The sequence below is a fragment of the Anarrhichthys ocellatus genome, unplaced genomic scaffold (assembly GCF_004355925.1).
Source record: "Anarrhichthys ocellatus isolate YVR2014 unplaced genomic scaffold, GSC_Weel_1.0 scaffold11, whole genome shotgun sequence".
In the NCBI taxonomy this organism is placed as follows: domain Eukaryota; kingdom Metazoa; phylum Chordata; class Actinopteri; order Perciformes; family Anarhichadidae; genus Anarrhichthys; species Anarrhichthys ocellatus.
Window position 1 is genome coordinate 5219962 of NW_022280041.1, and position 24076 is coordinate 5244037.

A 24076-nucleotide genomic window follows, 5' to 3' on the forward strand; every position below is an offset into this window, starting at 1 on the left:
CTGTGTGCAGCAAGACGAGAAGCACCTGCCAGTAGCTGGTGCCAAACACCAGACTATTGGCCAGATGGCGCTATGCAGCTCAACCAATGAAATGCCGTATATCCAAATTTATAACAGACCACTTAGATGGAAACACATTTTGAAGCAGCTGCAATGTGAATGTGTCTGTGATATTCAAGCATCGTCAGGAAAGCAGCCAAGCACGATATAAAAACGTTTTTTTTTAAATGTTTTGCCACTCCTCCTTTTCATATTCATTTGATTCCATGTTAATAGACAAGCAGTCATAAGGTTTAATGTTTGATTATACATTAATATTAACACTGAGCTCGTACCAGACCTACTGGTAAAGGATGCTGCAGGTCTATGCACAAAAGCCAAGTATATCAGTGAGACTGAGTCTCACTGCAGTTTCCAGCAAAACAAGCTCAGACCGGCCAAGTACACGCTAGTAAACAACAAATGGCAGAGAACCCAAGAGAACCAGTGACTTCTGAAGAAAGTGGCACATTTAGACAGGTTCAACGAATAAATGATGCTGTATCTTCATAGATTAAACCACGCAGCAGTACATGACATAGCTAAAATTATCTGCACCTTCACTGGGTGCAACATTAGACCTACATATCTGTGCATCAATAATTATAATCCAATAATAAAATATATGATTTTGAAATGGTCGTTTTGCATGATGAGTACTTTTACTGTTTGTATTTTTATGCCAATACGTTTGTAGGCTTTTACTTCAATTAAGTTTTGAATGAGGGGCTTTTACTTGTAACGGAGTATTTTAACACAGTAGTATTGCCACTTTTACTACAGTAAAAACATCAGAGTTTACTGCCACCTAGGGAATATATATGTATATAAATGTACTTTACACATGGTTTATTGTACTGTAATTATGACCAAATATTGACTGACAAATAATCTACCGCTGTAAGAGAAGAGAAGCTCATGCTGATATATTGATACTTTCCTTAGAGATATATTTTTACAATATTGTATTTTTTGTTGTTGTAGTACAACAAATACTACGTGCATTGTGGCACAGTAAATGTGCCCCTATTAAAGACTCGACTATAATTGTTGTGAAGGATATTAACACACTGGCATATGCCCTACTGCACTGTTTACAGCTTCTCACCAACCACACCGTCAGCCTCGTGCATTTGGAGAGGGCAAGCAGTGCAACTGACGTCACCATCTGAGAGCACGTTGGATTGTGCATGTTGAGGCTTTGCCGCAGCCGTAAGTACAACGCAAACGCGCAGCAGAAATAGCACCCGTGTGGTTTTGTGCATGGGGAAAGACAAGATGAGGCAGATTTATTTTCTACTTGGCCATATCTCAGAATAATTGTAGTGTGACTGGTTTCAAATACAGTTGGCTTCTGATTATTATTTTGAATTTGTACACCTACGATTTGAAAGTATCAATGAAACTTTCAGCTGGGGACATGACTTTAAGGGAATTATATGAGGAAGATGGGAATAGGAGAAAAATAAAGAAAACAAAACTATACTAAAGATCTGACATTAAAAAACATCTCAACTCAAGATCCTCTTTTTCTGGAGCTTTCAACTGCATCTCACAGGCTAGTTGATCAGAGTTTAAAAAAAAACTATAGATCGATATAAAGGACAAAGTATTGATATTGATAATAGTTTGAAATAAAAAACACAACTTCAGGTCACTCCTCCTGAGCTTTTTGCCTTATCTTTGCTTAGTTCACTTCGAAAAAAACTACTAAGTGGAACTTGAGTTAAATTTATTTTCTTTTTTCGTCAAACATTATGTTCAACAATTACATTTCATGATAACAGTAAAAAAAAAAAAACACTATTATTATTATTTACAATGATGATGATCAGCAGAAACAGCAGCATGTTTTAACTATTTAAAATTAGTTATCAGGGTTGATTTATAATAGTCATACCTCAATTTATGACTAGTTATAGACAAAATAACACCACTGGAACTGTAACATCTGCTAAATGAGGACTACAGTAAAATACGTTTATTTACCAACTTTGTTAATTCCCAACACAAAATCTAATTGCGAAGGCATTACCCTTATTACGGTTCACCAAGTAGGCCACATCAAGTGTGGGAACAGTCTCCGCCCTCTCATGTATGTTTAGAAGGGACCTCAGGACCATACACACGGCAACGTGATTTCCACAAGCCCCGTGCCGCTAGCCCTGCCTCTCAGCCAATCAGAACGCGTCGGGGCGGGTTGGAGGCGGAGACATTTACTCCCGCTGTCCAATCACGGCGGTTGATTCTACTCGTTGGACCAAGCACCGGCACGTGTGCCCCTGCGTGTAAACTAGTGTTGGGTGGGCGAGCGAAAAAATTTCGAGAGCAAACGCAGATGATCGCCAAGCAAAGGCAGTCGTCGCTACCGGGATTTGTACTTCGTTCGGTTGGACTTTCAAGAACCTCACGGTGGAATAGCAAAGCTGTTGTTGTCGTTTTTAAAGCACATCTAAGGTAAGCTAGTCGTGTCTATCGCTGTAGCTTTGGAGCTAGCATGCTAGCTGTCACTTTGGGCTGTTCGTGCCGAAACGGCAGAAATCCCTTAATTTGACTGCTTCGTCTTTTAAGCCATTAAGACTTATTACAATTCACAGTGAAACCACCAGCTTTGTGTTTGTGTGGTCCCATCTAACGGAGTTAGTGCTCTCGTTTAACCCTTTAGGTCCCGCTTCGTGTAGTATCAGGGCTGCTAAATGCTCCACTGTGAGAGGTACATGCAGTAATTCGTCATGCATGCTCATGGATGACATGAGACAAACGTTTTAGAGGAAAAACTGCTTTAACTTAAACCGGCCATGAAAAACAGACCACCTGCACAGATTCAATCCTTCATATTCTTGTACATATCACACCCTATTTACTGCCTGAGTGCACATAAAACATCCCAAAAGTTGACAGAAGCATGTGCCAGACAGGGTTGTAAACAGAAGATAAAAAAATGAAAGACACGCACACACGTGTGGGGGACTGACTCATCACCTGAGACAGGACAAGTAAACAGCTTATAGTTTCCAACACTGTGATACTCTTAATATGACAATGAATCGCCTGCAGTATCTAGTTTGGACTCTAATCTTCACTGGCCACAATACTTCTCTATTCCACTGTGAACTGAACTAAAGACTTTGGAATCAGAGGGTGTGTGTGTGCCTCCTCGATGTTGTCAGACGACATTGAAACAATCAAGACCACCAAACTTCCCACAGGCTGCCAGGAAATAGCCCACTGGTGGCCCTTGAACATGCCAGGGGTGGTATTCTTCCTGTTGTGTTACAATTACAAATTATTAATGCCAGGTGTGGTGGTGACTGTTAAACAGCCCCTCATTTAAGTTTCAAACACATGTTTACAGCTGTGCAGGGATTGCTCACCAAAGTTATGACAAACGAGTTTTGCTGGAAGGCTATATTATTTCTTTAACTTGTCACAAAGCTGGATGATGTTTACACCAGATGTGTAGTTTAGGGACGTACAACTATATCTTTGATGTGTTTTTTGAATCCAAAACAATGAACAATTGCCATCTATTACACAGAAAGTATCTCAATGAATGGCAGAATGAGCTAATACAAGATGAGACTTAAAATATATTATTTTGTCTTGTTTATTTAAACAGCATAGGCATGATATACTTTAAGTTAAACAAGAGTAAAGAAAATCCAATATATACATATTCTGTAATGTATAGTACATTTGTTTATAATAATGTAATGACTTCGTGTATTGGGACTTAGTCGTAGTACTTTAAGAAGTCATGTGGCCATTTATTTTGACAAAGGAAGCGCGTGCCTCTCCATCTCATAAATGTGCCTTATGTACAGTGTCCAATCGCTGAGCGTGAATCAGCTCGTCTCGTTGCATATGCAGGCGACAGCGCGAGGCGGACCCTGTCTCAGGCAGCGTGGCCTCTGCAGCGTGCTGCTCTCTCATTGGTCCAGCGAGCCGACCAATCGGCAGCCGGCAGGGCTCGCGGAAAACACCGCTGCGGACACGTGCCAGGTGCACGCAGAGAAAAGCAAAGCGGACAGAGAGCTATAGGACAATGCAGTGAACAATGACACGGATGCCCGGCGATGAATTCAATTATACTATTTATCTCTTAAGGTGGTTGAATAGTATCGACATGTGATAATGGTGGAGCGGAAAAGGGGGCGGGTTCTCTCAGACAACCGGAGAAGTTCGCACATGTTCAAACACGGAGCTTCGCCACGCCTTCCAGCAGCCTCCATCTGTACAATGCAGCAGGGTGTTAATGCCCTTGTCTTAATAATAGGAAATATATTTGTAAGAACTTTTCTGTAGATATACAATTATAGTACAATATACAAGGGGCTTATTATCCAATTCAGGTGCAGACTATTTTACTGTCAATCTGCTCAGTGATTGATCGACCAATCGTTAACAGTTTCACATTATAAAACCAGCATGCATGTATTCTCCATTTATTATATCATAAGTGACTAAGCCCTTGTTGTGATTGTTAGTCATGGTATTCAAATACCCTGGCACACACATCCTTTACATCAGGTTGACACTTGTTTCACAGTGAGCAGATTGTCAATCACTGGCAACGCAGTAGTGACTGTTTTGCTGACCAGCTCGAAGTGAATATTTGAATGACTTGTCCTTGTGCATATGTTCAGAGAGATCGCAATCTTGTGCGTAAAAACAGCGAGTGAGAGTGATGCTGCCTATTCTTTCCCACACTAAAATAGACACAATCTTGCATAAACGGCGGTTTTACTGAGTGGATTTCCTGTAAATAATCTGAGTATAGTGCATTGTTACCTCACCGTCATAGGTTCAAACCCGACCGAGCTATTTCAGCCATGGCAGTGGGGAATCTGCATGGTTGGGTTTAATCCCGCACCCCAAACACATGTTAGCTGATCTGGAAGCACTACATTTCCGGTCGGTGGGAATTTGTGCATTGACGTGTATGAAATTAAAAAAGGATTGAACAATGAGGGCTGGCCTCCGTCTTCTTCCGTTTGCATCTGCAGGTCTTAAAGGATTACGGGGCGTGTCCCTTGCCCAAGGAATAATTAGCGGTGGAATTTCACTTGCGTAAGTGGTGGCCTAATACATTTTAGGGATTGACGAGCAATCCCTAATTTGTAATAGCCCTCTGATGGAGAGCTTTGTTAAATCCTCCTGGCGTTCCATTTGTTTTGACTGCCCTATGGGTAAAAGTGGACTAAAACAAAGGCGACTAACAATGTAATTTTCGGCATTAGTGCATGTTCACTTGCTCTATATTAAAATGCATGCATACGCACTTGCTGCATGCCAATAGGAGTAGGAGATTATTGTCATTCCGTGCTCAAAATGGGGTGATAATTTAATCCAGATAATCTGGGTAAAAGGCTAACAGCTGTGCGCTACTAAAACAACCACAAACATGACTGACAAACATTCAGTCTGCACCACAAGGCCGACAAGGCATTACATGGCCATGTTTGAAGCTTCCTTAGGAGGCCAACACGATAAACCGATGGTAAGAGTTCCTTTTGTCTTTCCATAGCTGTGTAGTCCTTGGGAGATACTTACAAGACGAATGTAAGCTAATATTGTTCCTTCTCTTTCTTTTTCTGTCGTTGCAGGTGGCCTTTAGCACCTAGAGCATCACACCTCTGAAGAGGCGAGAAGACCAGCTACAGAGTGTTACAGATACAGAGAGCTCACCAAGAGCTGTTTTTTCTCACTCTCCCTCACAATCTCTCATCCCATCTGTTGGAGCACTTGTGCCAAGGCTCTTTCATAAGCAGAAAATCATCTCTCGTCTTTGAGCGAGACCTTTCCGCAATTTTATTGCGTTCTTTTTGGAAAGGCAGCCTTTGGTTTTTGTTGACTAAAAATCTGCACCTTAGAAAACCTTCAAAGAAGGGCTCACAGCCCAAGACTTTTAGATTGTTTTTGCTGAAAAAGCAAAGAATTTCTCTCCTTAGTTCTTTTAACTACCAGCCAGTAACCATGATTCACCTGTATATACATAGTAGTCCCACTTAAATTAAAGTTTTCCCTTTTAATAAAGCTGTTCCAGCCTCATCCTGCTCTAGTATGAGTTATGACGACTCTAAATCAATGCCCAGCAGCGCTCGGGGGCGAGTGGCAAGGGCCGATGAGAAAGACAGTGACCAGGAAGCAGAGTCAAACTCTCTGAAAACCAGCAGCGGTCAGCCCGGCGCCAATGGTGCCACTCACGAGCAGGAAAGTGGGAACGGAGGCGGCTCCGTCGGCGGCTCATCTCCCAGCGTGGGGTCAGGGTCCAGAGGCAGAAGGGGGCCCAACTCTGAAGACATGGACGGGCTCTCCAGCGGGAACGACTCTGGGGAGAGGGAAAGCGAAGGCGGGATGGAGAGAGACCGCAGGTCACACGGGCGCCAGTCCGTGCGCAGCTCCCACAGCTCGTCAAACGGCAAGGACTCTGGCATGATGCTGGAAACCACAGAGAGCAACAAGAGGTAAGAGAAGAAGAAGCTAAGAGACAATAAAAAGGCTATCACACGCTATCCTGTGCTATGCTAACAGTACATCCGAGTGTAAAATGGCCATTCACCGCTCCAACTGTCCCTTCTTTCCCCAGCTCCAACTCCCAGAGTCTCTCGCCTCCCAGCAGCTCCCTGGCCTACAGCCTGCTGTCGACCAGCTCGGAGCACGACCCCCCCTCCACCTCAGGCTGCAGCAGCAACCAGTCGGCGAGGGTCCAGACCCAGAAAGACCTGATGAAGGCCATCAAGGAGCTGAAGCTCCGCCTGCCAACAGAGCGCAAGGCCAAGGGCCACACCAGCACTCTGAACGCACTCAAATACGCACTTCAGTGTGTCAAACAAGTCCGAGGTGAGGGGGGTGTTTTCGTTTGTATCTTCCTAAAAGTGGCGCAACATGTAATTGTCTCTTTACCTATACACACTCCCTGACTGATTTATGTTTCCCGTTTCCAGCCAACAAGGAGTACTATCATCAGTGGAGCGTGGAGGAGTGTCATGACTGCAGCCTGGACTTGTCTGCCTTCACAATTGAGGAGCTTGACAACATCACTTCAGAATACACCCTCAAAAACACTGTAGGTTTATACAGATATGTAGTAAATAATAACTTAGTTTTGCTAATGAAAACCAAGTCGATCAAGCTCTTCTACAGTACACTTAATCCAAACCATCATCCTCATCGTTTTCTTTTCTTTCTACTTTCAGGACACTTTCTCCATGGGCGTGTCATTCTTGTCGGGAAAGGTCGTGTACGTATCACCCCAAGGCTCGTCCCTGCTGCGCTGTAAGCCAGAGCGTCTCCAAGGGACCATGTTTTCGGAGCTTTTGGCCCCGCAGGACGTCAGCACTTTCTACAGCGGCACGGCGCCCTGCCGCCTGCCAAACTGGGCCTCCTGCATCGGGTCTGGTGAGTTGAGGCGAAGTGAAATTGGGAAAGGGTTAGAAAAAGAGGGCGAGATGGTGTTCAAGACAGTGTTTCATAGGCGGTGAAATATCGAGAGCATGCGATTGCTGACTCTTCGTCCAACCCTTCTTCCTCTCAGCTTCTCCTCCAGTCGACTGCACTCAGGAGAAATCCATGTTCTGTCGCATCAGCGCCGACCAGGCGCAGGGCGGCGAGATGCGCTACTACCCCTTTCGCCTCACGCCCTACCAGCTCACCATCAGAGACTCGGACGATGCTGAGCCACAGCCCTGCTGCTTGCTCATCGCAGAGAGGGTCCACTCTGGATACGAAGGTATTTGTCATTTTACTACTTATCTGTATTCATGTGAGCGAAGGGACACGCGACTGGTTTGCTTTGGAATACCGCGTTCCTCTGAATATGAATTACATCGCAGACGTCCTAATGATCGGACAGATTTAAGAATAGCAAATAAAACCTTTATCGCATGCACAGCCCTTTTGAACCCGTTAGTCAGTCTGTCCTCAAAACATGCTTTTCATCCGTTGTGTCTGTGTCCTCTGTGCCCCTCAGCTCCTCGTATCCCTGCAGACAAGAGGATCTTCACCACCAGTCACACTCCCAGCTGCCTCTTCCAGGAAGTTGACGAAAGGTCAGTTTTTTTACCTCTCTATGGCCTTTAAATGTTTGCTGCTTTAGGACAGTAAAAAAAACATGCTATTCCATGTCACACATATATATGTAAATGTATATATATTGTGTTTGCAGGGCAGTACCGTTGTTGGGCTACCTGCCTCAGGACTTGGTGGGAACCCCTGCCCTCCTCATCATCCACCCTGAAGACAGGCCCATAATGGTGGCTATACATGAGAAGAGTGAGTATATCTAGCACTGGCAAATGGGCTTTTACTGTGTTGATTTATTTTCCCTTATTTGTTGTGTATTATATTTTCTCATACGTGTCTGCACTGCTGTCTCTCTTCAGTCTTTCAGTTTGCCGGGCAGCCGTTCGACCACACACCCTTGAGGATGTGCGCCCGCAATGGGGAATATCTGACCATCGACACCAGCTGGTCTTCATTTGTCAATCCCTGGAGCCGGAAGGTGGCATTCATCGTAGGACGCCACAAAGTCAGAACGTAAGATTACTTATCTGCTCACAGAAAAGCAATGAGAGGAAATGTAGCGCGCATTCTTTCTCCCGTGCTGAGTGGTGCTCTAACGCTATCCCCCGTCCGTCCGTCTCCAGGAGCCCTCTGAATGAAGACGTGTTCACGACAGCGCAGTGCTGCGAGACTCGGGCCACCACACCCGACGTCGTCCAGCTGAGCGAGAAGATCCACCGGCTCCTGGTGCAGCCAGTGCACAGCGGCAGCTCCCAGGGCTACAGCTCGCTCGGGTCCAGTGGCTCGCGAGGCTCTCGGCGTTCACACCAGCAGCACTTCGGGGCCTCAGGCGCCTCGTCCAGCGACAGCCCCGGCCCCGCCATGGACAAAGTTGCTGTTGCGGTCGCTCTACACAAACCTGTGAGTCTGAGCAACCAGTGCTTTTAAGTCTACTGTTAACCTGTGAGATCCACCTAAATACAATATATCAGGATATTGTTATTCACTGCCATGCCATATCTGTTTAACGAGTGTGATGCTGTCATTTTTCCAGATGACTTTCCAGCAGATCTGTAAAGATGTCCACATGGTCAAGACTAGTGGACAGCAGGTTTTCATCGAGTCCCGTAACCGCCCCCTGCCCAGGAACAACACAAGCACAGGTAAAATGAAAGGACAGTTAAATAATATAGTGTAAAAGAAGTAAAATTCATCTCTGGAAAGAAAGAGAGTTGTTTTCTTAACTAGTAATATCTAAAAGACTTCGCTGAGCGAGATGAGAACCGAGCATCTAAAATAATTAGTTAACTTCCTGTTCCTGTCTTTCCTTCATCCAGGCACAACAAGCATCAAAGCAATCAACAGCGACCCAATCAGAAGTTTGATCGCCGAGATGACAAAACCAACCAAAGCTTTGGTCCCGGCTCCGCTTATACCGAAGGAGCCGCCTACCGGCTACTCCTACCAGCAGATCAACTGTCTGGACAGCATCATAAGGTGTGTGCGCAAGCCTAAAGCTATTCCACCTCAACATTTTGGTGGTTATTCCGTCACTAATCCATCAATTCGCTGACTCTACGCAGGTACTTGGACAGCTGTAACATTCCTAACACTGTCAAAAGGAAGTGTGGCTCCTACACCGCCTCCTCCACGTCTGACGAGCACAAACAGCAGGAGGCCAGCAACAACACTGGTACGTTTTGATCATTAACGTCAGCTGGTTTGGTTCTTTTTTGTAGGCAATTCATTTGGTGTCTCTCGGAAGTTAGCCTTACAAATATCTCTAATCCACTTATTTAAGTTCCCTTTTTTTTGTTTTTGGTCAGTGTGTATTTACCAACAAAAATACTGATCGAAAAATCGTATTCTTGTTGTTAAATATGGATTTTCCTTTATTTATTTGATGTGCAGCATCCTTGATTTGTGTCATGTCCACTTAATAGATTGCCAATACGCATGCTTTGTTCATGTATCTGTTTTGTCTGGACGGTGCGCAATCATTGACAGAACCTTGTTGGGCTTGTTTTCTCTGCAGGTGGTTCAGTTAACCTTGTAAGTGAACCACCTCCTCTGCCTCCCCTGACCATGGCCACAAAGGCAGAGAGTGTAGCCTCAGTCACGTCGCAGTGTAGCTTCAGCAGCACCATCGTGCATGTGGGAGACAAGAAGCCTCCTGAGTCAGGTGGGAATCCTCAACACTCACACTCTCTGAACGCTGAAGTTTGTCACTCGAAATGACGAGACACGAGGTCGTTGCATGTCTTTACGTTTGATTTAAAAGCCTTTAATGTCCATCGAGGTTTGTTTTTATGTTGAACAGTAACATACTCTGATACAGCTTTCTTATTCTTTCTTCCTTTCTTTGCAAATAAACTGACCAAAAAGTGTTTTTATTACTTTTAAAGTCTTAAGAATTATTTAGCAGAACCCTGTAGCTGCATGTTAAAGCTGCAGGTAATCTGATTTATGCCTTTTTTTATTTCTCATCTTGGTTCATCCCGGAAATCTTCTCTTCTGGATTTCTGCGTGTCGCCTCATTTGCAGTTTTCTTTTTTCACTTTACCCCAAAATGTTCTCCAGTGTCCGCTGTCTTCTTTTTGTCCTTTTTAACTGTAACTTTTGTGTTAAATACATCAGCCATCATAAGCTGGTCCTAATAGACCAAGAGAGGCTGTAGCAACAAAATCCATGATTGTGTTGAATTTAGCTCGAGTGCATTTTCTGTGATTAACTTTTCATTTGTCAGAAGAAGAACGTGCCATTTCTTCTTTCAACATTCACAGTGTCTCACTTCACTGCTTTAACAGACCTCGTTGCTTTTCCCTTTACCACAGACATCATCATGGAGGAGGCTCCTACAACGACACCAACGCCTCCCACAGCAACACCTCTCGCTCACGCGGCAATCACCTTCCCTTCTCTACTTTCCCCTCCCCCCAAAGCCGCTCAGGCAAAGAGGGACAGTCGGAGAAGTGGAAGTGTGGGAGGAGGAGGAGGAGGGAGCTGCATGGATCTCACAAAGGAGGTGCTATCTGCCCACACCCAGCAGGAGGAGCAGACATTCCTTGACCACTTTAAGGACCTCAGCAAGCTGCGTGTTTTCGATCAGGCGACATCTTCGACTCTGCACTGTCAGACCCCAGCCGCCAACCCCCTGTCACGAGGTAGGCGCACACGCACCCACTGTCATTGCAATGTATATACGTTACATATTGATACGTGTTACCAGTCGATTGTTCAAATAGCAGACATTCAGTGTCTCCTTCTCTTTCCCCAGGAGTGCGTTGTTCTCGGGATTACCCCGCCGCAGGAAGCAGCACCAGTCAAAGACGTGGTCGTGGCGGTAAAAGACTCAAGCACCAGGAGTCGTCAGACCAGCACAGCTCTCTGGGGTTCGACCCCAGGACCAGCACAGCTCCCATGCCCCTCAACATCCCCATCGGACCCCCGACAAACTCGTCCTCCTGGCCGTCTGTAGTCTCTCAGGCCAGCATTCCCGCCGCCCCTTTTGCTCCTGGGATGCTTCCAATCTACCCAGTTTACCCACCGCTCGCCCAGCCCTTATCCGTCCCAGATCCATCGCGTTTCCCCCCCACCCAGATGGTACCTCCCATGATGGCCCTCGTTCTCCCCAACTACATGTTCCCCCAGATGGCGGCGCCCATCTCTCAGCCAGGCCCCGTCCCCTTCTTCAATCCTAACTTCACGTACCCCGCCGCCACCCAACGCGCTATCCCCGCTATCGTTTCAAACCCCTTACCGATTCCGGCCACCTGCGCCCCGTCTCGTAGCAGCACCCCACAGTCCTACAGCCAGACGCCTGCTGACGCCGGGTCCCCCCTCTTCCAGTCCAGATGCTCCTCACCTCTCAACCTTTTGCAGCTGGAGGAAGCACCAAGCAACCGCTTAGAGGTCACCACGGCCCTGGTAGCAACACAGCAATCCACGCCTTCTGTGCAGGGCTCAGCCAATCAGAGGATCTCTGATGAGACCTCCAAGGAGAACGAGAACGTAAGTACACAGACGTTCAGGATAGGATGTTAAGCTTTGAAAACCAGTAATATGGCATTTCAAATGTATCTTAAATGTTTTTTTTGTCCCCCGTTAGGGTGAAGCTAATGAGTCCAACAACGATGCCATGTCCACCTCCAGCGACCTGCTGGATATGTTGCTACAGGAAGACGCCCGCTCAGGCACCGGCTCAGCCGCCTCTGGTTCAGGGTCGTCAGGCACGAGGTCCTCTGGTTCAGGCTCCGGCTCAAACGGCTGCAGCTCCTCGGGCACCAGCGGCATGAGTAAGTAGTGACTCAGTGACACACTAAGAGTCCCACTGCCTCTTTGACAGAGTCCAGATAATTGACGTCAGAAGGCAATTTTCCGGGAGAGATATCTTTGAAATACATCTATATATTTCAAAAACATTTCCTTCATAATGAAACATAATGCCGTAATTACTCTTATGTTACTTTCCCCTGTTGTCTTACTCCCAATTAATTCTCAACTTTCACTTCCTTGTCCATTCAGGCAGCAGCCAGGGCAGCCACACCAGCAAGTACTTTGGCAGCATCGACTCGTCAGAGAACGATCATTCCCGCAAACAGCCAGCAGGGGGCAGCAGTAGCGCCGGAGGAGATGGCGCTGAGGAGCAGTTCATCAAGTGTGTCCTGCAGGACCCCATCTGGCTGCTGATGGCCAACACCGACGACAAGGTTATGATGACCTATCAGCTGCCCGTCAGGTACGACAAGAATGTGACCACACAACACTGCAGCCTGTTTAGTTCAGTTTCAGACTTGCTGGAACTTTATAGACTCAATGTCAGACTTTTCAGTGACTCTCCCCCCCTTTGTGCCGCACAACAGAGACATGGAGACCGTGCTGCGAGAGGACCGCGAGGCCTTGAGGAGCATGCAGAAACAGCAGCCACGCTTCACCGAGGACCAGAAGAGGGAGCTGAGCCAGGTGCACCCCTGGATCCGCACAGGACGCCTGCCCCGAGCCATCAACATCTCTGTAAGTACACTCACCCCTGAGCTTTGAACGGTTCGGAGCATGACTTATTATCAAGTAACAACACATAGCGGGGAAAGGAAATCATGTGTTTTGTTTTTGGTTTTGTTCAGGGCTGTACGGGCTGCAAGTCTCCGCCTCCCGCCGCTCCGTCAGATGTGGAGATCCACGAGATGGAGCTGTGCAGTGTGCTGAAAGCTCAGGAGGAGGGCGCCAGAGAGGGCACGACAACTCTGCCAGAGACAGCCATGGATGAAGCTCACCTAGAGGACAAAGAAGAAGAGAAATGAACACAAGACATGGCCGCAGAGGAGCAGCAAGATGTGAAAGAAAAGTCAGACATGACTCACTAAGCAGATGGCCAAAGATAAAGAACACTATCACGGACGTTTCTACGCCGATAGGCAGAAAATGTTCACCTTCCAGCACTTCCTGTGCCCAAAACAATTTTTACACAAGGTGTAACATGGTTAAAGTGGGATTTGCCGGGAGCAAAAAGATGGATATTGATCGAGACAACTTCCATTTGTTGTTGGACAGGTCAGCCTGGACACTTAGCCCGGTTCATTCTTCACAAAGTCCGACTTTGACGACCGCACAGCAGGCGTGTTGTACGACTGTACACTGAATGCCTTGGAAGCACTTCACTTTCCTTGTTCTTGTAGTTCTTAGCATATTTGCTGAAGTTGTAAGATAATCAGAGAGGACTAAGGTGAATGTGTTTCGACGAAGGCGCCTTTACGTAAAGATGGATGTGCTTCACCACAGTGTCCTCCCTCACGTTTTCCCTCCTGTTTAGGGTTGAGCTCGTGAGGAAAAGAAGGGAGTTTATCTGTGACTCTTCTTGTTGAATGTTTCCAAGGTTGTGTGGGATCCTGCTCCCAGTCACATTATTTTTTTTCTCTTATGTAAAAATAATAATTAAAGAAGAAGCCGCAACTGTCACCTTATAGACAAAATGTACAGTGGAAACCAGGTTATTTTGTAAACAATGTGTATATTTTTATACTGTCATCCCCCTCAAATAGAGAGGATATATGCCCATAAGAGGTTCTACTGGAAAATGTGAAAATCCAGGATCGAAATAGTGTCCGCACGGGAAGAAGAAGAAATAAAAACATGCACTTCAGTCTTTGAAACGGAGAATAAAGTTTCTCGGGACCCAGCAATCTAGTTGCTTTGCTTGAGAGATGTACAGTTAATCGTGGGGCAACGTGGCAATCGCCAGGAGACTAAATGTGGACTTGAAAGGTTTCTTCCTTGGCCGGGCATTGGTTTGTCTCCCCCACAGGGAGAAATGACCAATGATTCTCTCACAGACATCACAGACAGTATTTCCCAAACTGCCAGCACCGAAGGAAGCTCCGGTGTTGCCAGTGCTTGCTCACGTTGGCGAGTGGATTTGAAAGAGGAAGTAACTCTCTAAGAAGAGTGTTTGTTTACTATCTTTCTTCCCCTCTGTCCCTTTCGTGCTCTCTCTCTCTCTTCCTCTCTGTGGCACTGTTCTGGTCGTGTGATATCCTTTGCTTTATGCCGTCAGTGGTGTCAGTTTCTAAATATTTTTGTGAAATTCTTTGTACAATAAAATGACTAAATAAATCATTGAAATGTGAATTCAGATTTCTTTTTTTTCCACCCTCTGCAGTTTATGATTACATCTCTTTACAGTCTATTTTCATCAGTGGTTGTTTTGCAGTTGGCCTGGATACTCAGAAGTGTCCGGAATGAACTGGAAGCAGAGAGCTGATCAGGGCAGCTGCTTTCCTCACCCAACCACAGTCTCCTTCTATTCAGCTGTGGTTTCCACCCGGAGTGGTCAGCACAGCTTAAAAAAGACAAAGGCAGGCCCTCGGTCAGACAAACACAAAGCTGACTTCAATGCACACCATCATTATAACACTGACGACATTGATCGTAATGTATGTGGGTCATTTTGGGAGAGTGCTGACGTTAATAAAAGTTTTCATTTCAAGTCACATGAGTATTAAAACCAACTCTTTTAGTCTTCCATAATTTACTTTACTCTCGTGTGAGTTCTGTTTCATTCTTTCCTGTATTTAAACTTAACATTTAACCGTCTAATTTCTTTCCACCACTGTGGAATCCTTGGAAAGGAATTTAATCCACATAGTAACCGTCACTTGCAGTGTAAATTGTGTGTGTGTGCCCAAAAAACACGAGTCTACAGCCATGCTTGCAGTTCTGTGAGGCAGCGCTCAATCCTAACAAGCAGCCGCTGATGATTAGGAGCTTATTGGCACAAAACACGAACCACAACTGAGGCCAATTAGAGGATTTAAAAAGTTTGATTTGTTGAATTAACAACAGCTGAAAATGTGTACAATGATGGGGACAAAGAACAGATTAGGCTCCAAAGCATAGTTCACAGAGAGAAAGAAAAAACACGGTAGACTACACTAGCATGATATTGCAAACTTTTCAAAAATGATTTGAATGTCATTTACACTCATGTTAACTTCATAGAGGCACTAAAGGGAAGAAAAGTGGATCATCATAGTCCAAGTGTGTTCAGACAATTTTTCCCCTCACATCACTCACAGAAATTTGACCGCTGGACCATTTGGGCATAATTTCCCTCGAGTCCCTATATTTCTTCCTCTCATCCATGTACATTTATGAAGCAGAGTCATATGGCCCAGGGGATCACGGTTGCGTGACAGTAGGATTCATTATCTGGGGACCATGAATGTCTGTGCGCATTTTTGCGACAACAGATCCAGTGGTTAGTTGGGATATTTCGGTCTGGACCAAAGTGGCTGACCAACCAACCTACTGCAGAACGACATTGCCAAACACAGATGCCTTGCTGCTAGTGCATTCAATAGGTCATCACACACACACACATACATACACACACACACACACACACGGAGTGGTACTCTGTCCAGACACACCTGCAGAAACGCACACATTTTCCATATATTCCATTACCCTACCTGTTAAACAACAACACAGAGCTGGAACATAAGCACACTGTACTTTCAACTGTACATACATTGCTTTTGGCCGTGGGTCAGTGTAATTAATGCTAACCTGTATCAAACAGCCTTCTGTCCTCTCAATATCACATTCATTCGCCTTTTCCTTTCTTCTCCTTCCCTCCATAACACACCTTCTCCTCACCCATCATGTCCACTTCCCTCCTCTCCCTCCTCCCCCCTTTTAAACCTTGCGTCTCTCCACGCCCTCCACTCCGATTCTCCCTCCTTCCTCTTCTTCTCCTCTCCCGTCTTTTCCTAACCTCGGAAGGACAGCAGGATGGAGGACAGGCTGTGGACTGTGTGCCTTCTTGTCATTCTGACGCTGGGATGGACCGAAGCTCAGAGTGAGAGTAACTACACCAGGTAAGTGAGAGATTTTAGGTATATTTTAAATGTCTTCAGGTATGTGTGCCAAATATATGGCTGTCAATGTCCCTCTTGTGCATCCGTTTTGTGCACATGTGGCATGCCGTTTTCAAGCCCACATCGGTCTAGATCAACTACTGTGTGGGATTTTTTTCTCTCTTGGTTGCAGTATGTTGATTATAAAAAAGTGCAATAGAAATAGAAGGTTGTAGTGTTAAGACGTGGTTGCCGTCCCGTAAACACACAAAACTACAGCATGCTGTAACCGATTCAGTGATTTAACTGGACAAAAGTAACAAATCTGACTTTCAGCCTCTAAATCCACAGTTTTGGCTCAGAAAATGTTGAATTTCATTTTTGGAAATGCTTGTTGAACACGTTGTTTGCACTGCTATCGCTACTCCCAAATACATACAGGGTGTAAATTGAACATGAGAGACAAACAAATGCCTGTGGGCTGTCCAGCTCCAGAGAGGGTCGGAAGGGAGGGACGCCACTGTTTGTTTGTTTTTGGCCAAATGTGGCATTACAGTATAAAAGACACACAACGTATGCCTGAAGATTAAGACAAAAAAGAAAAAGGGACTATTAATCAATAGATGTTCACAGAGACAATCTTCCCAATGTATAAAGATGATTCATTTTGGCCTCTTTTTCCCCAAGAAACAAACAAAAAACAACAAAACTGGAGTTTGATGATCAAACGCAGCTGATTTTAAAAAGGAGACAAGCTGAAAAGAGCAGCCAACATCTAAATGAACGAGTCTGCTGCTAAATTAAAAGTTGAGGCTTGCCCTGCTTTGATCTGTGTTTCACCAAATTTCATGTGTGAGTGGGCTGTGTTGAAAGTGCCATGTCTGCTCAGAGTAAATACCTGTTGCGTCTACCGACAACCTTCTTGTGGTGCAGTCAGTGTGTGGAGAAAGATCACATTACATAAACAACATATTGAAAGTCTTCCTGGCTTGGTTTGAACAACTTTTTAAGAAAAAAAAAACACAAATCAGGAGAGTTCATTGGGAACCTCCCCAGAGTCAGAGAACAGAGACAGACTGTGCCACTGTGGTTTTCAGCATGTATGTAAAAGTGTGTGTGTGTGTGTGTGTTCTGCCTCAATACTCTTAGTAAAGTGTGTTTTCTTCCAGTGGAGCACATCAAGTTAAAAGTAGTTGATGGTGGTTGTGTGATACTCTTTTCAGGCCCATCTTCCACTGTGGAGGCCATCTGGTCACAGACTCCGGCATCGTGGCCAGTGAAGGATTCCCCAGTCCCTACAAACCCAACAGTAAATGCACCTGGTACATCACTGTGAGTCACTTTTAAAAACCCCTACACCGTTAAGCCAAACATAGGAGTTCAACTATTCGTTTGTAAAATAAAGAATGTCCTCTTTTCTTCTTTCAGAAATTAGTGTTGCTTTATGGTGCTATTTTTTCATTCATGCCTCCAGGGATTAAACAACTTTTGAGTAATTTGTGGGTTGTATTCAACTCCAGTTTATATTCTCAGGGTTTCTTCCATTCAAAATGTTGAACATATAGGGTCTAAAAAAAGATTGGGTTCTATATGACCTAAAAAAAAACTTTTCTAAATGATGTAGTTATAAAGTCAGGCATAAAAGCTTAACAAACAACCAACGAATACAGCAGGCAGGCAGGCAGGCAGCAAGCATTTTACTTTAAACTAATTATTTAACACACGTACAAAACTATCCATGTTGGGAATTAAGGTCTAGTGAAGCAGCCTTTTTTAAACTCATGACTTCATGTATATCCTGGCTGCACCATAACACCCCATAAAATTATTGCCATAATTTGTGGTCACCTGAGGCTAAAACTGCTAAAAGCTTTTTTCTAGCAGTCTTTCCTCAAAGCATCACCTGTCGCCCCCCCCCTCCCTCCAGGTCCCAGAGGGTCACGTGGTAATGCTGTCTTTCCGCCTCTACGACATGGAGGCTGACCCCACCTGTCGTTACGACTACCTGGACGTCTACAATGGTCACACCCGCTTGGTGCAGAAGCTGGGTCGTTTCTGTGGGACGTTCCGGCCCGGCGCCCTCATCGCCACCTCCAACACCATGATGTTAGAGATGGTGTCGGACGAATCCACTGGAGGAAGAGGCTTTCTCGCTTCCTTCAGTGCAGGGAAGCCCCATGTGGAAGGTGGGGACAAGTAATCCCAGAAACATAGAAAGATGCAGTCCACAAAGAACCACTAGATGAAGCTACACGGTTTTATCGAGGGATTTTCTAGTGGTAGATCGTCTCGGCTGCTGTTCTCACAAATTGATATTGTCTGTGAAACTATATTCTAGTGATTTGTTTATGCTCAGAAAGAGTAATATACTCATCTCTGGAATACACAAATCACGAAAAAATTCAGGATACCCTCCCCCTTCCAAAAAAAAATCATCAAGCTAAAAACAGTTCACAGATGCACCTGCAGCATATATGCTTGAATACAGTATCACAGGACAAAAAAAACATCCTTTCCTTATTTGAAAAAGGTGAAAGTCTGGTTACTTTTGTATTCCCACAGAGAACCAGTTCTGTGGAGGACGTCTGACTAAATCGCAGGGCTCTGTGAAGACGCCCAACTGGCCCAACTCTAATTACCCAGCAGGCATCAGCTGCTCCTGGCACATCTCCGTAGAACCGAGCAATGTAAGCCAATCGTATTGCACTTTGTATTTCTTACTAGTTGTGTACTTAAAACATCCCCTTTTAAAGAGTGACACCTCAGAATTTTAACATAAATCCAATGAATTTAAGTTTGTTTATTTAGTTAGAAAAGAAAGAAATTTAAATGTTATTAATTTTCCTGCAGTGATACCCTTACGTTAGTGTTCTTCAGGTTGCGTGAAATTTTGGTGAGTAGTAATGTCTAGCGAGAATCAGCGCTAATGTTGGCAGGCTAGGCTCAGTAGCTAGGCTAGTTAGCCTCCACTTTCCGAGTGGAATACAAACTTAGAACGACGACGGTTCCTCGCAAATACTGAATGTTGTTAAGGAGCAAACGTCTTAAATCACTAATTTGCTGCTTTGATTAGTTATTTAAGAGCACGATGGGTTCTCCTAAATGTTGTATGTTGTAAAAAGGACAGAAGGCTTGAATTTGGTTAATAGCAAATGGTGAACGTTGTGTTGGAAAAGGGTAAAAAATGCCTTTTAAATTTGTATCCTCATTAGAGTAGTAGAAAAATATCAACAATATTATCGTTATATTTTAGATTGACTTACACAAAAAGTGAGGGGCTAGGTGTGTTGCATAAGGCTAGTTATTGCAGGAGGAGAAGGAGAAATGAAAATAGTAGTTAAGGGGCCCGTCACAAGGAAATGTTAAACTTCCGGTCCCCGATGTAGCGTACGTGTGTGTTTGCGAGTGTGTGACAGCGTCCCTGTGACGAAGTTCAAATGAAAGGCTTCATTGAGTGCCTGAAGGTGTGCTCGCATGTGCCAAGAGATTGAAAGTAAGGAAAGAGGGAAGGAAGCGAGAGCGAGGGAGAGAGTAAATGCTCCTCTGTATTTCAGAAGTCTGGCCCTTCTCCTCCACGACCACCACTACCAACTGTACTGTATGTCTGCACTGTGCTGGATTCATGAAAGCTAGTCGAGAATATACCAGCTCACATAATTAATTCCCAGTCATAAATTTCATAGTTTGTACTGGCATGTTTTATGTGTTTACTTCCACCTCTTCCCCAGGTGATCGAGGTGAAGTTTATGAAGCTGGACCTGGAGCCTGACACGTACTGTCGCTACGACTATGTGGCATTGTTTAACGGGGGAGAGAGGGATAACTCACGGCGGATTGGGAGATTCTGCGGAGACAGGTCCCCAGGGTGAGATTACTGATCAGAAATTGGTGATGAAAGAGGCCTTTACAAAGACATGGCTTACAGCTGAGCTCTGCCAACGTTTCCCCTTTTACTAATCCTCCGCCTTTTGTTTTTCCTCTCTAATTTCGCCGTCCCTTACATAGAATAATAGTGACAAATGGGAACGAGCTTCTTGTCCAGTTCGTCTCTGACCTGAGCGTGACCTCAGATGGCTTCATGGCCCACTACTCCAGCTTCCCCCGAGGGTCTCGGGCGCCCACAGCTGGGGGGGACTTCATCTATGGACCTCAGACGACCTCGATGCCAGAAAGAACAGTCGTGAGGCCAAGCAGACCCACCAATCCAACCCCCAAACCAAGGCCTGGCCCTAAACCCACCCCGAAACCAGCCAAAAAAACACTGGTGAAGATACCGCTGAAACCTCCACCGCGCAAACCTATCGTCAAGCCTGCAGTCAAGCCCTCGGCTAAACCAAAACCAGCTAAACCCACACCCAAAGCACCTGTGAAAAAGTCCACACTTAAACCTGGATTTAAACCGAGAGCTAAACCTACACCCAAACCTAAGATTATCAAGCCAAGCATCAAGGCTAAACCCACACGTAAGCCTGCACTGAAGACCAAACCCACCTTAAAACCCGGTATCAAACGAGTAAAGCCAACCTCTAAGAGCAGAGTTAAACCAACAGCCAAACCGAAGATTAAGCCTAAAGTAACACTTAAACCTGGAGTAAGCAAGACGGTCACAAAGAAGCCTTTTGTGAGCAAGAAACGTGAGTGGAAGTAATTGATTTTTAAGATAACAATCTGCACTTCGCTTTCATGTATGTATATGTGCACACCTGCATCGAGCAGCAATTTAATGTGCTAATCACGTGTTCCTTGCCATGTGCGTTTTCTTTAGCTTTACCTCTAAACCCACTATGTACACAAGCCTGTAAGAGGACAGGAACTCTCCAATCTAGCTTCTGTCCTCATGACTTTGGTGAGTCGCGTCAGCTAACCTCTGGTCCTGACACATGAATTAAATATTTTGACTACATTTTTTAGTTTAACAATAATTGGTGCATAATTTGTAAAATAAATACCATGCAAACCCTGTTTTGTTTTTTTCTCTCTAATATTTCTCTCTCTTTCAGTGATTACGGGTAAGGTTACATCTTTGACCACTGGTCCGATGGGCTCAGCAACAGTTGAGCTGTTCCTAATCAAGGCCTATAAGGCGGGAAGACTGAACATCACCAAATCAGGGCCCATCATGTCGGTCACACTGACCTCCACCTGCAAGAGATGCCCCGGTCTAATCAAAGGTACAACTGTATTTACAGCCTTTGTCTCTCTCTGGATATTACAAACACCAAACATTTGTACTGACTGAAATGTGCCCATGGCATCAACTGTGAAATAGTGATAGTTGACATGAATATCTTACTATCTTACCAATAACATTAATTGTTGATCAGAAATCAATTGCATTACTAATTCTTGAAAATAAACCAAACAAATATCATCTTTAGTATAATAAAAAGGTAAGAATAAAGGAAAATGGTGCTCTATCCAATAGCAATATATATAAAGTCTAACATTTATTTCCTCTGGCTTCATTTTGGCTCATGAACTACAACATAGCACAAACTCTCATTGTATGCAGACGATGTGATTCTTTATTTAACCAATATATCCTAGTCATTAAAGGCAGAAATGAAAGAATATAGTTAACTGTTTGATTACAAATTTAATTTGGGATGCAATTGTGACTTTGTTTGATTCCTTTTGGAATTAATTACTGTAACACATTATGACTATTACAGAAAGAGTATATTATTTTAGTCAAACAATAAGTGTCCGTTAATTTAATCCATGATCTGGTATTTGACAAATTCTGACACATTTTTTCTCTTGTTCAGGCCGTAACTACGTGTTGATGGGAAAAGTCGACCCACAGGGCAACGGCCTTCTCAGCCCCTCCAGCTTCTCTCTCCTCTATAAACCCATCCACAACAAAGCACTGGCCAACCTCTTGCGCAAACCGTGCTGACATTTCAGCCCAGCCCACCAATTGGATGGACATCCCTGACTATCTCTCTGAAAACATGTAACTTAATAAAAAGAGTGAAAATATTATGAGTAATATCCAAACCTTATTTTTTACATAATGCAATGCTGTCGTGAAAGTTATTTTAAAGAGTAAACAGACATCATTATTCAGTATCATATTTTGTATTTTGTATGTAAATTGTAATATTTCTGTGATAAAAGATGCACATCAACTAAACATGTGATTCTGGTGCTGACGTATACTGGGTGATGGGAATGAGGAGCAGGTGAGCAGGTGAGTGTGGGGATTGTGTGGCTGCAGCTGGCAGTTTAGGGACAAATACATATACTGTACATAGAGTGTTGAAGAACAATTTTCCAATGCAATGTTTCACAGCAGTTTTCCTAATTTCCTATGCCCGTTCCCAGAAGGGCTTTTAGAATTTTTAAAAAAGTATAAAACAGGATTTTAGAATATTTCGCAAATTTATTAAAAGTATAAAAATGAAATATCACATCACCTCTGCTCAGACATTTGAAATGTAGCTCAGGTGCCTCCCATCATCTTTGAGATGTTTGTACACCTTGATTAGAGTCCACCTGTGTTAAATTCAGTTAATTGGACATGATTTGAAAAGAAACACACCTGTTGATGAATTGATGAAACACAGATGATTTCTACCATGTTTACTTTCATTACATCTACCAACAACTCTATGTGTTGTTTTGTTATCTCTTAACTAGCAGCACACAAAAGGCATGTGCAGCAGCTAATGAAAATGCTGAAACCTAAAAGTTGATTCTTGCTGTGTACATGGATAAATTAATATTAAACTGCATGTAGTCAACTACTGATGCTAACACACTCCCATCGGTCCAGGATTATTTATTTATATTCATTTATGTATTTTCTTCTAATGTTACCCTGGTATGTGCTTGCATCATAGACTATATGAGCATTTCTTGCATACGGTCATTCTATTGCCTTGACTTTTGAAATATTCTTCTTTCCGGGTTACCTGTTGTGCTTTGTGAAAATGCTTCAGCCAAACTGCTATCCCAACATTATACGAACAAACCCTATAGTAATCAAAGCCTTTCTACATGACATTAAAATGTTTTTATATTCGATGTACTCCTGACAGTAGAGTAAGCCACACCTGTATAAAAACCCAGTCAAGGAAAAAAAAAATACCTTGATATACAGTGAAACCGACAGAATCTTAAGAAATACCGTAATACACATTTTTGGTCATACTGCCCAGCACTAATCTACAGCTTCTTGGAGTTAAGTGTGTCTCTAAATGAGGCTGTCGAAACAACTAGAAGTGCAACTAAGTGCCACTAGGAGACATGGTAGGCATTAAGATGAAACATATTAGTCTTTTGTCGCACTATATCAACCAATCAACAGCCTCATTAGACGCATCCCGTCCCCTCGTTGGTTTGTTTTGTCTCTAGACGTCGTCGTCTGCGTTGGCGGCTTGGCAGCACAGGCAACAGCAGAGGAGGACACATAAGCCGTTAACCAGGAACAGACCCAGCAGGATGTAGACTAAGGTGGTGGTCCAGAAGGCGAACAGGTAGAGCGTCCTGTCGCAGTACGGACCCGCGTTCTTGATGTAGTTGGGCTGGTAAATAGAGTATATCCACACGTTACCTATAAGCAAGAAAGAGAAGAGAATAACTATGCTGCCATTTCCTGTTTTGGACCGTTTTGGATGAGAGGATGATGGCCCGCTACGCCCCAATGATTTGATTGTATTGCAGATGTTTGAGCC

General features: G+C 44.3%; 3 protein-coding genes across 5 annotated transcripts in view; 2 read left to right on the forward strand and 1 right to left on the reverse strand.

The window, feature by feature from the left end:
• Positions 1-2329: 2329 nt before the first annotated feature.
• On the forward strand, positions 2330-14661 carry per1b (period circadian clock 1b). Of its 2 annotated transcripts, XM_031851072.1 has the most exons (20): positions 2330-2496; positions 5646-6506; positions 6629-6882; positions 6987-7108; positions 7239-7440; positions 7577-7771; positions 8012-8090; positions 8207-8313; positions 8424-8577; positions 8688-8964; positions 9098-9206; positions 9381-9540; positions 9627-9736; positions 10079-10225; positions 10878-11207; positions 11321-12054; positions 12152-12338; positions 12568-12781; positions 12906-13056; positions 13167-14661. In XM_031851072.1, the coding sequence occupies exons 2-20, from the start codon at positions 6103-6105 to the stop codon at positions 13341-13343; spliced, it is 4113 nt and encodes a 1370-aa protein (XP_031706932.1). In that variant the 5' UTR covers positions 2330-2496; positions 5646-6102; the 3' UTR covers positions 13344-14661. The 2 variants fall into 2 exon arrangements, with proteins under 2 accessions (XP_031706932.1, XP_031706933.1); XM_031851073.1 differs by lacking the exon at positions 10079-10225.
• Positions 14662-16332: 1671 nt separating this feature from the next.
• pcolceb (procollagen C-endopeptidase enhancer b) lies at positions 16333-22328 on the forward strand. The gene is made up of 9 exons (XM_031851068.1): positions 16333-16418; positions 17621-17729; positions 18325-18583; positions 18960-19084; positions 20126-20262; positions 20403-21031; positions 21163-21243; positions 21398-21568; positions 22166-22328. Exons 1-9 carry the CDS (start codon positions 16333-16335, stop codon positions 22294-22296), a joined length of 1728 nt encoding a protein of 575 aa, XP_031706928.1. The 3' UTR covers positions 22297-22328.
• LOC116385531 (transmembrane protein 272) overlaps positions 21921-24076 on the reverse strand; it is a 4432-nt gene continuing 2276 nt past the window's right edge. For both annotated transcript variants that reach the window (XM_031851069.1, XM_031851070.1), the window contains one exon: positions 21921-23955. In XM_031851069.1, coding sequence (XP_031706929.1) covers positions 23753-23955 — 203 coding nt within the window. In that variant the 3' untranslated portion in view covers positions 21921-23752. The remainder of the gene's footprint in view (positions 23956-24076) is intronic.